Source organism: Electrona antarctica, assembly GCF_951216825.1.
Source record: "Electrona antarctica genome assembly, contig: scaffold_125, whole genome shotgun sequence".
NCBI lineage: Eukaryota > Metazoa > Chordata > Actinopteri > Myctophiformes > Myctophidae > Electrona > Electrona antarctica.
Window position 1 is genome coordinate 214,497 of NW_027637521.1, and position 13,426 is coordinate 227,922.

At 43.9% G+C, this 13,426-nt stretch overlaps 1 protein-coding gene across 1 annotated transcript in view; it reads left to right on the plus strand.

Annotated features, from left to right (window-relative positions):
* Positions 1-13,426, plus strand: part of LOC306918874 (uncharacterized protein) — a gene marked incomplete at both ends in the record, with an annotated part of 47,315 nt that overhangs the window by 17,918 nt on the left and 15,971 nt on the right. The window contains 2 exons of the mRNA XM_079531727.1: positions 12,359-12,463; positions 13,080-13,190. Of these exons, the coding sequence (XP_079387853.1) occupies positions 12,359-12,463; positions 13,080-13,190 (216 nt within the window). The remainder of the gene's footprint in view (positions 1-12,358; positions 12,464-13,079; positions 13,191-13,426) is intronic.

Below are 13,426 nucleotides of genomic sequence, written 5' to 3' on the forward strand. Positions count from 1 at the left end.
GAGGTACAGTATCAGTCCTAGAGGTACAGTATCAGCCCTAGAGGTACAGTATCAACCCTAGAGGTACAGTATCAGCCCTAGAGGTACAGTATCAACCCTATAGGTACAGTATCAGTCCTAGAGGTACAGTATCAACCCTAGAGGTACAGTATCAACCCTAGAGGTACGGTATCAGTCCTAGAGGTACAGTATCAACCCTAGAGGTACAGTATCAACCCTAGAGGTACAGTATCAGTCCTAGAGGTACAGTATCAACCCTAGAGGTACAGTATCAACCCTAGAGGTACGGTATCAGTCCTAGAGGTACAGTATCAGTCCTAAAGGTACAGTATCAACCCTAGAGGTACAGTATCAACCCTAGAGGTACGGTATCAGTCCTAGAGGTACAGTATCAACCCTAGAGGTACAGTATCAGTCCTAGAGGTACAGTATCAGCCCTAGAGGTACAGTATCAGCCCTAGAGGTACAGTATCAGCCCTAGAGGTACAGTACCAACCCTAGAGGTACAGTATCAGCCCTAGAGGTACAGTATCAACCCTAGAGGTACAGTATCAGTCCTAGAGGTACAGTATCAGCCCTAGAGGGGAGTTCTTACAAATATTATTAATGGAAATTGTTTGATTAATTTCTTTTTCAAAGGACCACTTCAGCACTTTTTAACCTATCTTCATATAATAGGTCCTCACTAATAATCTGTGTCTCATAGGAGGGCTGTGGGCAGTTCAGAAACCAGTCTGTGTCTCATAGGAGGGCTGTGGGCAGTTCAGAAACCAGTCTGTGTCTCATAGGAGGGCTGTGGGCAGTTCAGAAACCAGTCTGTCTCATAGGAGGGCTGTGGGCAGTTCAGAAACCAGTCTGTCTCATAGGAGGGCTGTGGGCGGTTCAGAAACCAGTCTGTGTCTCATAGGAGGGCTGTGGGTAGTTCAGAAACCAGTCTGTCTCATAGGAGGGCTGTGGGAAGTTCAGAAACCAGTCTGTGTCTCGTAGGAGGGCTGTGGGCAGTTCAGAAACCAGTCTTTGTCTCATAGGAGGGCTGTGGGCAGTTCAGAAACCAGTCTGGCTGTGGGCAGTTCAGAAACCAGTCTGTGTCTCATAGGAGGGCTGTGGGCAGTTCAGAAACCAGTCTGTGTCTCATAGGAGGGCTGTGAGCAGTTCAGAAACGCGTCCACCAGTGACGTCATCGATGGGGAATACAAGCTAATAGAAACTGCAGGCTTTCTAGTCTTGAAAAGTGTTAAAATGGAAGCCATCGTTCTCACAATAATACAAATCAATTTTGTAAAACACATCTGCCTAATGATGATGTCACTGGTGGACGGGTTTCTAAACTGCCCACAACCCTCCTATGAGATACAGACTGAGTAGAAACAAATCGTGCCATTTTATCATGATTATTAGTGAGGACCTATTATATGAAGATACATTGAAAAGTGGTGAAGTGGTTCATGAATGCATGAAATACTTTTGAAATATTATTCATGTAGGCTAATATATATATTTTAGAACCTCTGATTTAAAGTTATTTAAACAGGTGAGTTTCACTGGGTGGACTATAATCTATGACCTATCACCTTCAGGAAGTATATGATTACAAATAATCCATGGATTCTATTGGTCCTTAAAGTCCTCAAAGTTATTTCAACAGCTTCACTGAGTGGCTGTAATCTGAATCCATGTGGAACTGTTTGAAGAGTGAATCCATGAGGAACTGTTTGAAGAGTGAATCCATGAGGAACTGTTTGAAGAGTGAATCCATGAGGAACTGTTTGAAGAGTGAATCCATGAGGAACTGTTTGAAGAGTGAATCCATGAGGAACTGTTTGAAGAGTGAATCCATGAGGAACTGTTTGAAGAGTGAATCCATGTGGAACTGTTTGAAGAGTGAATCCATGAGGAACTGTTTGAAGAGTGAATCCATGTGGAACTGTTTGAAGAGTGAATCCATGAGGAACTGTTTGAAGAGTGAATCCATGTGGAACTGTTTGAAGAGTGAATCCATGAGGAACTGTTTGAAGAGTGAATCCATGTGGAACTGTTTGAAGAGTGAATCCATGAGGAACTGTTTGAAGAGTGAATCCATGTGGAACTGTTTGAAGAGTGAATCCGTGAGGAACTGTTTGAAGAGTGAATCCATGAGGAACTGTTTGAAGAGTGAATCCATGTGGAACTGTTTGAAGAGTGAATCCATGAGGAACTGTTTGAAGAGTGAATCCATGAGGAACTGTTTGAAGAGTGAATCCATGAGGAACTGTTTGAAGAGTGAATCCATGTGGAACTGTTTGAAGAGTGAATCCATGAGGAACTGTTTGAAGAGTGAATCCATGAGGAACTGTTTGAAGAGTGAATCCATGAGGAACTGTTTGAAGAGTGAATCCATGAGGAACTGTTTGAAGAGTGAATCCATGAGGAACTGTTTGAAGAGTGAATCCATGTGGAACTGTTTTTAAGAGTGAATCCATGTGGAACTGTTTGAAGAGTGAATCCATGAGGAACTGTTTGAAGAGTGAATCCATGTGGAACTGTTTGAAGAGTGAATCCATGAGGAACTGTTTGAAGAGTGAATCCATGTGGAACTGTTTGAAGAGCGAATGACATTTTTTAAAATGTATTTAAATACACACAAAGCAATTAATTAATTTCCAATCACACCGATAACAGAAATCACTGCCTTAGATAAAGTAAAAGGCATCTAATTATTCACCATGAAAACACAGACTGTGTCACACAGAACTGTGCTTAAATTCACAGGTTGACTGTTAATATAAAAGAAGAGTACCGGTACCTCTAATTGCCATTGCTGTACTTTAATAAAGGGCCTGTGGAATCGTAAATATAGTCCATAGCTATATCTGCAATATTCTGTCAATAATTAGACTACACTTTGGTCATTGTGCTAATGTCATGGTTCATGAGAGAGTAGACACATTGGTTGATCATCATTGGTGAGGTGAGTCTCCAACAGGTCTAGACTCAGAGCAATCACTCAGCCTGAGTACCTTGCATTGTTCTCAAACTGTTTGAGGCTGTCTGAGGGGTTGGAGAGATATTTAGTATTCTATTGTCCTCCAGGAACCGTTTGGGACGTGTCTGAAGACACCAATGTTTCTTCTCAATCTGTATGTAAATCTTAACCACACCCAGAGTTCAACTGTTGTTTTGCAAAAGTATATATCATGTCATGTTGTCAATGTAAAAATCATCAGTCTTAGCTGGCTGGCCGCGTCAGCGGTCAGGCAGTCCGTGGGCCGGCATGGCCATGGCGAAGCTCTATTCTCTCTGTATTTGTACTTCTGAATAAATACTACTCTGATGGGGATCTTCACTCCAGTTCATCTCTCTGCCTGCGTTTCTTCGATCTGATCTGATGTGCTGACTGAGTTTGCTTTAGTCTAGACAGAGTTCATTTCTCTAGTTTAGTGAGTTTACTGGGCTAGTTGTGTGTGAAAATACACCACAGGCCTTTTATGGAATTTATTATATTGGGTACAATTATATACCTAAAATGATATATCTGGGATTGGAGGTGGCGGCAAACTGTGTTTATGGTGTGACAAATGTTGTGTCTGTCTCTCTCAACCGCAGAAGTGGATGTTTATTATTGTAATGTTATGTCCGATGTTTGTCCAGCAGAGGGCGACAGACTCACACATTTGGTGTCACATATTCTCGACCCCATTCAGACAAGGAGCATTGATTGATTGATTGAAATATTTATTAACAGTTTGCAGAATTACAGTAAATTTCGAGCACAAACTCAATACAAAGACTGTTAACTGTGAGTGGACAACCCAATTAAGCATTACACTCATTTACAAGAGGGTCCACCATGTTCAATTCTGTAGCAATCTGAGAACCAATCGTCAAAGAATAAAGGAGAAACAGCGCCCTCTTTTCCTGTGAATGTGACGTTAGTCAACAGTCTGTCTCGAGAGACTAGACAAGAAGCAACAGTTCATTCAAAGTGAGCAGAAGACTCAATGCAGTCAGTGGATCATTTCTGGTTTTTACAACAGAAGACTCAATGCAGTCAGTGGATCATTTCTGGTTTTTACAACAGAAGACTCAATGCAGTCAGTGGATCATTTCTGGTTTTTACAACAGAAGACTCAATGCAGTCAGTGGATCATTTCTGGTTTTTACAACAGAAGACTCAATGCAGTCAGTGGATCATTTCTGGTTTTTACAACAGAAGACTCAATGCAGTCAGTGGATCATTTCTGGTTTTTACAACAGAAGACTCAATGCAGTCAGTGGATCATTTCTGGTTTTTACAACAGAAGACTCAATGCAGTCAGTGGATCATTTCTGGTTTTTACAACAGAAGACTCAATGCAGTCAGTGGATCATTTCTGGTTTTTACAACAGAAGACTCAATGCAGTCAGTGGATCATTTCTGGTTTTTACAACAGAAGACTCAATGCAGTCAGTGGATCATTTCTGGTTTTTACAACAGAAGACTCAATGCAGTCAGTGGATCATTTCTGGTTTTTACAACAGAAGACTCAATGCAGTCAGTGGATCATTTCTGGTTTTTACAACAGAAGACTCAATGCAGTCAGTGGATCATTTCTGGTTTTTACAACAGAAGACTCAATGCAGTCAGTGGATCATTTCTGGTTTTTACAACAGAAGACTCAATGCAGTCAGTGGATCATTTCTGGTTTTTACAACAGAAGACTCAATGCAGTCAGTGGATCATTTCTGGTTTTTACAACAGAAGACTCAATGCAGTCAGTGGATCATTTCTGGTTTTTACAACAGAAGACTCAATGCAGTCAGTGGATCATTTCTGGTTTTTACAACAGAAGACTCAATGCAGTCAGTGGATCATTTCTGGTTTTTACAACAGAAGACTCAATGCAGTCAGTGGATCATTTCTGGTTTTTACACTAACTAAAAAGTGAGGGCAGAAAAGTGAGGACGCAAATTATGATTGGCCAGAATGAGATGATAATGTACGATGATAAGAGCGCCGCTCACTTCACACAGGTGTGATGTTTTCTAGTTATAGACTATAGAGCGTCGCAGTCCCGCCCCCTTTCATGACGACGCCAGGCCCAGTCCCCCCCCTTTCATGACGACGCCAGGCCCAGTCCTGCCCCCTTTCATGACGACGACAGGCCCAGTCCCGCCCCCTTTCATGACGACGCCAGGCCCAGTCCCGCCCCCTTTCATGACGACGCCAGGCCCAGTCCCGCCCCCTTTCATGACGACGCCAGGCCCAGTCCCGCCCCCTTTCATGACGACGCCAGGCCCAGTCCTGCCCCCTTTCATGACGACGCCAGTTGAACATCTGAACTTTGGTCTATGGTCTGGAGCTGTGTGTGTGTGTGTGTGTGACTGTGTGTGTGTGTGACTGTGTGTGTGTGTGTGTGTGTGTGTGTGTGTGTGAGAGAGAGAGAGAGAGAGTTCGAGAGTCTACATGTGTACCTGTGAGACAGAGGCAGCTGGGGGGAGGGGGGGGAGAGAGAGAGAGAGAGAGAGAGAGAGAGAGAGAGAGTAGAATGTCAGCAGTGACTCCTCCTCCTTCCGGGCAGGCCCGTCTAGAGTTTAAATGGACAGGTATCAGTCAACAGCTGCGTCGCGTTGATGTGGAGCACATTTCCCTACATGTTGGAACATGAACATCTTCTTGTGACAACAATATAAGTTGGAAACCGGCTGTAACACAACACCACCCCTGTGTGTGTGTGTGTGTGTGTGTGTGTGTGTGTGTGTGTGTGTGAGAGAGAGAGAGAGAGAGAGAGAGAGAGAGTGCGAGAGTCTACATGTGTACTAGAGACTGACACGGGAGTGGATTTTCACTCCTGTCCTGTCCCACTCCCACAGAAAAAATCCTGTCCTGTCCCAATCCTGGGCCAGAGTTTAAAAAAAAATCCCATCCTGTCCCACTCCTGTAGAATGACTCCTGATCCCATCCCGCTCCTGCTCGAAATTACTCCCGCTCCCATCCCGCTCCTGTTTTTTTTTTTTTTTTAGTCATTGGCAATTGATCGATCCATCCATCCATCCATCCATCCATCCATCCATCTATCTATAGGCCTATCTATCTATTACTTCTGGCTTCTCAAGACAAATAGCCTACCAATCAAATTAAAATAAATAAAGTGTTGGATTTAACTTTGACTACCAAATACAGTTCTGACAAGTCCTATGACACGGTTTTTCCCTGAACAGATTTTAAAGCTTAACAGTTAACAAGTGCTTTGTCAATTAAGATTAAAAAAATAAACCTCAGTGTTAATTTAACTCTATATGAATAATTAATCAGTGTACAAGTCTATGTGTATGGCAGTGGTTCCCAGGGGTCCTTGAAAGAGTTCCAGGGGGTCCCCAGCTAAATAATAGTTCCAAATGGACCCTTATGGGTCTGTAACAAATTATGTTATGGGAGTGTACAAATGGAACCAAATGCTGTTCCATTTGTACACTCAGAGTTAAATTAACATTGATCCGTAGACTAATGCATGTCAAACTGGGGGTCCTTGAAATTAAAATGGTTGAGAATCACAGCTAGAACTGTAATAAAAATCTTCTCTTATGGGGGTCCCTGCCCCTGGCATCTTTTCAAATGGGGGTCTGCGGGCTAATAAATGTCGATTTAGGGGTCCTTGACATGAAAATGTTTGGGAACCACTGGTGTATGGGACTCGGTTGGGAGAAAGAATTGAGACGATGTATTGTAGAACATTCGCTCAGAACAGAACAGCTGTTCAGGGAGCTAGCTAACAGCGTTAGCATGTAGCTAACGTAGCATCACAATTGAAAGTTGACACTGTCAGGGGAAACAAATGCATCAGGATGATCTGGCTATAAATAATCGATTAAATCACGGCACCGGCGCGATGCAGAATCATACACGGCCGCATTGCGATGTCTTCATATAAAACTGTATAAGACGTCCAGCCCGACTGGATTGCATGGTGGAGGAGGTTTTTGTGTTGTGGAAGGCTGGAAGCACTAGCACTGCTGGATTATGGGTGAATTGGTTATGTAGTTCTTTTGACTTGCGTCAGCAAGTCAAAAGAGTGTTGGCTCACAGAAAGATGACTACAACAAAAATGGGTGCTTCTGTTCTTTTGGTTGGAACTTGGCAGCGCGACCAATGTCATTCACGATCCTGCACGCTCCCGTTGACTTTAATTCCCGTCCCGTCCCGATCACGGGATTAATAAAAATATTAATCCCATCCCGCGGGAATCCCGCGGGAATCCCGTGTCCCGCGGGAGTCCCGACAAAATGTCAGTCTCTAATGTGTACCTGTGAGACAGAGGCAGCTGGGGGGAGGGGGGGAGAGAGAGAGAGAGAGAGAGAGAGAGAGAGAGAGAGAGAGAGAGAGAGAGAGAGAGAGAGAGAGAGAGAGAGAGAGAGAGAGAGAGAGAGAGAGAGAGAGTAGAATGTCAGCAGTGACTCCTCCTCCTTCCTACAACTTGTTAAAACACAGTCCACCATTTTGACAACAACACCACAGACCCCTTTATGACACGTTGGATTAAAGTCTAAAGATTAATATATCGGGTAAGTGTTTTTAATGAATCACCATGTACTGGAACTATAATGTCTCTAGTCTGGGTGTTTAAACAAAGAGTAGAACTTTGGTCAGAGAGAGAGAGAGAGAGATAGAGAGAGACAGACAGAGAGAGAGAGACAGCGAGAGAGAGAGAGAGAGAGAGAGATAGCGAGACAGACAGACAGACAGCACAATATATGGAGATCTAAGGGTGGCAGCGGGGGCAGTGTCTTGAGTGTACAGGGTTTGATGAGGGCCCAGGTAGGGCCGGGCCTGAATTTTCAGGCCCTGTCGAGAACTCTAGTTTTCTCCGGCTGCCGGGCGCGGCTGCACTAATAACTTTGGGGCAGGCCCGTCTAGTTTAAATGGACAGGTATCAGTCAACAGCTGCGTCGCGTTGATGTGGAGCACATTTCCCTACATGTTGGAACATGAACATCTTCTTGTGACAACAATATGAGTTGGAAACCGGCTGTAACACAACACCACCAATGTTCCCCCTAAGGTGCGCCCGTACGCGCGCACATGGCCAAATGCCCCCGCGCACAACTGAAATCTGTCGCGCACAGACACAGACGCTGGTGTAAAAAAAAAAAAAAAAAGTTTTTATTTAAAAAAGAAATTGCTCCGAGTATCACTACAGTAATAATAGGCTACCTATCCCGAGTCGACATTTGCCCACACTTTATTTTTTATTTACTTTACACTTTTATTTAGATTACACAGGCGAGGCGACCGCGACAGATAGGTCTCCTCCCCTCCTTTTATTACTCTATGGTCTCCTCTCCTCTCCTCTCCTCCTGCCTGGGACCGAGGCTACTCCTCCTGTGTGTGACTGCGCGCGAGTCCTTAAGGTGCTGCCACACGGTCAAAAGAGCTGCGCACGTTCTCGGCTGCGCGCAGCTTAAAGCTTGAGTTTTTAGACAGCCGGTGGATGGAAATTAAGCTCCACCTCCGCTGAATACTTGCGCGACGGCCAGATTCCCGGAAACGCTCTCCTCCGCCCAAAAAGTCCGCGGAGGTGGAGCTTCTTTTCCATCCACCAGCTGTCTAAAAACTCAGAATTTAAGCTGCGCGCAGCTTAAGAAGTGCGCAGCTTAAGAAAGTTTTGCGCTATGGTGTGGAGACGGTGTTAGAGGTGGAGACGTAACAGCAGCAGCAGCAGTCAGTGTTAATGAAACCCCAAGAACCAGATAAGCTGGCGTTGCTTGGACCCGTGCGTTGATGGGACATTTAGATTTAAAAGGCGAACGGATGGAAGTGTGGATAAAAGCACGGCTGTGCGCAACAACAAGAGAGGGGGAATAACGTTAGCTAACGTTGTTATCACTACAGCATAACAAGCCTCCAGACAGTCCGTGTGCTTGTGAATGAAACATGTGGAAGCTAACGTTAATCTCTAGCGGTCTAGCCCCATATGGAACCTCTCTGTAATTCTCCAATCTGTTAATACAGCTTTCTTCAAAAGGGGCTGCTGACGTTCGACAATCTGAGAAACTAGGAGTTCAAAAACACAAACCAACAAACTTGGGTGTGTGAGCGTGTGTGTGTGTGTCCCAATACATTATTTCCGTTTTCTCATGCCCCCCCATGTAAAGCAATATTGAGTATTCATATAGCCTACCAGTCGTTCTCAACCTGTGGGTCCCCACATGATTTGGGGGTGGGGGACCCCAGATGACAGTGAAGTGACAATTTAAGGACTTTTAAGACTTTTATAATACCTCAAAGGCTCTAAAAGAAAAAAATACCATTACTGCATCAAAAGTAATCAGCAAACCATGCTATAAAAACTGGTCAAACATTGGCCAGATTATTAAATGATAAAGAAAGAGGCAACAATTGTGAAAATAGCCGATCTACAAGTTCACAACGAGCTTGTAGATCGGCTATTTTCACAATATTTATCTGTGGAACCATTCTGTTGCTTGTCTGGGTGGGGGTCCCCAGTTCAAATATGATTACTTTGGGGGGTCACAGCCTGAAAAGGTTGAGAACCACTGATATAGACTAACTGAATATTCCTAAAATTGCTAGCCTACCACCTTGATATAAAATAAAAATGTAACTTGCGTAACTTTATGTAACTATACATTGATTCACTCGTATACCAAAATCCATTTGGAAAAAAGAAAAAAATCCCACCTGTGTGAAGTGAGGGGCGCTCACTTAGCATTATCTAACGTTTAGATAGTTGGTGTCAAGGTGACGTAATGTTTGCTCAGTAGTTGCTGATGTCTGCTCAGGAGGTTTGAGTGTTTGCTCAGACCGAAAAAAAATTAGAGGGAACATTGAACACCACCCCTGTGTGTGTGTGTGTGTGTGTGTGTGTGTGTTAGAGAGAGAGAGAGAGAGAGAGAGAGAGAGAGAGAGTAGAATGTCAGCAGTGACTCCTCCTCCTTCCTACAACTTGTTAAAACACAGTCCACCATTTTGACAACAACACCACAGACCCCTTTATGACACGTTGGATTAAAGTCTAAAGATTAATATATCGGGTAAGTGTTTTTAATTAATCACCATGTACTGGAACTATAATATCTCTAGTCTGGGTGTTTAAACAAAGACTAGAACTTTGGTCTATGAGAGAGAGAGAGAGAGAGAGATAGAGAGAGACAGACAGAGAGAGAGAGACAGAGAGACAGAGAGAGAGAGACAGAGAGAGAGAGAGACAGATAGCGAGACAGACAGACAGACAGACAGACAGACAGAGAGCGCTTCTGCTGGAACCAGGCCAAGTCTCCACAGCAGTTTACTGTAAACCATGTGACCACATCAGAGGAGGGAGGAGGCTGTTTCCTGCTTAGTCTCTCTCTCTCTCTAAAGTTAACAGCAGGCAAAGAATAATCACAGTTCTGATCCATTTTGCCAGTCGGGGGTTTGTTCTTGCGATTCGGGTTTGCTGTTAACAAGGCGTGAATCGCCGCCGACCCAAAAGATAAGAAGATTGTAGATCGGCTAATTGCACCAAAAGTTCCCATATACAAATGTCAGTGTCTGCCCCTCTATCGTTCTCTGCACTTCACTGTATAGGTGTGTGTACACGTGCGTGCGTGTGTGCGCGCGCATGCGTGCGTGTGCACGTGTGAGTATATACAGTAAACATTGACTGTTTTCTGATGTATTGTGACTGTAATCTTGACAGGTTTCCTGAAGACCAAAGATGAGTCAGTGTGAGCAGAGAGAGGAGGAGGGAGCTGACGAACATCTCATCCACAGAGCAGAGAGGAGTCAGTGTGAGCAGAGAGAGGAGGAGGGAGCTGACGAACATCTCATCCACAGAGCAGAGAGGAGTCAGTGTGAGCAGAGAGAGGAGGAGGGAGCTGACAAACATCTCATCCACAGAGCAGAGTCTCCACATACAAAGTATGTTAATCCTCCATTACATTTGATTTTACTTATAAACCACACTGTTACATTATTTCTTATTCATAAATACATATAAATCGATGCTCCTTACATTTTGCTGCGTGCTCCTGATATTTTTCCGGTTATATTTAAACTTTAAAAGTAAACTAAGTACATTTGTAGCCCTGACAAGGCTGCTGTAGAAAAGGGTTCTGTAAATCTATCTGTTATTCTACTGTATTTTTAGGACATTCTAGTTGTTGAGGCGCGCTAGCCCCTAGCCCCTCCAATGCTCGTTGTTGAGGCGCGCTAGCCCCTCGTTGTTGATGCGCGCTAGCCCCTAGCCCCTAGCCCCTCCAATGCTCGTTGTTGAGGCGCGCTAGCCCCTAGCCCCTCCAATGCTCGTTGTTGAGGCGCGCTAGCCCCTCGTTGTTGAGGCGCGCTAGCCCCTAGCCCCTCCAATGCTCGTTGTTGAGGCGCGCTAGCCCCTCGTTGTTGAGGCGCGCTAGCCCCTAGCCCCTCCAATGCTCGTTGTTGAGGCGCGCTAGCCCCTAGCCCCTCCAATGCTCGTTGTTGAGGCGCGCTAGCCCCTAGCCCCTAGCCCCTCCAATGCTCGTTGTTGAGGCGCGCTAGCCCCTAGCCCCTAGCCCCTAGCCCCTCCAATGCTCGTTGTTGAGGCGCGCTAGCCCCTCGTTGTTGAGGCGCGCTAGCCCCTAGCCCCTAGCCCCTCCAATGCTCGTTGTTGAGGCGCGCTAGCCCCTCCAATGCACGGCTTACCCAAATGATGTCATGGGACAGCCAAGTCTATGGACTTTTAATAGTTTGTTTAGTTTTACTAAAACATGAGACATACAACAGTTTGGTACAATAACACAATGCATTCATATCTGGTAGAGCAGGGCTTCCCAATGGTGGGTTCGGGCCCCCACATGGGGTCGCGAGACACTGACGGTGGGGTCGCAAAATAATTTTGGGTCATCAAAGATATTTCACAAAACTGAATAGAATTCAACAGAATGAGTGAAATACAATGTAGAAATGATTACAAATGCATTTTAATTAACCATGATTGTTACAAAACCTCTATAGCCCTAGAATTAATTACATGTTTGGACACATTCTATTCTATTCACAAAAACACAGACATTAAAGGCTATTGATAATGAATGGACAGTGTTTAGTGTTTGTGTAAAACATAAACATTAAAGGCTATTGATAATGAATGGACAGTGTTTAATGTTTGTGTAAACATAAACATTGCGTAACACAAACATTGAAGACGAAGGTGAGGACGCAATCTGTGATTGGCAGGAATGAGATGATGATAAGAAGAGCGCCCCTCACTTCACAGGGGTGTGATGTTGTTGCGTGTCGTTATGAGGTGAAACCCAAATATTTCACTCTCTTATACTCGTATAACTGGATGTAACAATAAGGAATCTGGAACAGACTGATGTCTTCATTCACGTGATAATTATAAAACAATTTCTCTGATTCCAGAAGTCTGTACCACAGAGCAGAGTCTCCAACACCAAGCCTTCTGTCTGTGAAGAGTGACAAGTCTAAGGGAAAACCTCCTGACTTCAGTAATGAACCTGGACCTCAGTATGTGAATCTCCCTATACATTATTTACACTATACATTATTTACACTATACAATATTTACACTATAACACTATACATTATTTACACTATACAATATTTACACTATACAATATTTACACTATAACACTATACAATAATACACACTAAACACTACAATACACAACACTATGATATGACGACACAATATCATGCAGTGTAATAATGTGCAAGTGAATGAAACACAAGACACAATATAATAACAACATGGTCTCCCAATCTTTATAGATTATAAATTAAAAATGTGTTCAGTTTGTGAATGAAGTCACAATGTGGTGTTCCAAAGCTGCACTGTACAGACCTACTGCATGTGTCCTGTCTCTCTCTCTGTGTGTGTGTGTGTGTGTGTGTGTGTGTGTGTGTGTGTGTGTGTGTGTGTGTGTGTGTGTGTGTGTGTGTGTGTGTGTGTGTGTGTGTGTGTGTGTGTGTGTGTGTGTGTGTGTATATAAACTATGGAATATGAACCTGTTATTGTACTGTAACTTTGAGGAGCTTTATATGATGGTCAATAATAATATAATGGGACATGAATAATCCTATCACGGTTTCATCCATATTTAATTTCTATGGTTTCCAGAAGTCTGTACCACAGAGCAGAGTCTCCAACACCCAGCCTTCTGTCTATGAAGAGTGACTGGTCTATGGGAGAACCTATTAACTTCAGTAATGAACCTGGACCTCCAGATACACAGTATGTCAATCCTCCTGTACAATATAAAGCATAACGGACACTCGGACAGTAACAATCCTCCTGTACAATATAAAGCATAACGGACACTCGGACAGTAACAATCCTCCTGTACAATATAAAGCATAACGGACACTCGGACAGTAACAATCCTCCTGTACAATATAAAGCATAACGGACACTCGGACAGTAACAATCCAGATTAATGAAACATTGTTGTGACGGCATCGACTGTCTGA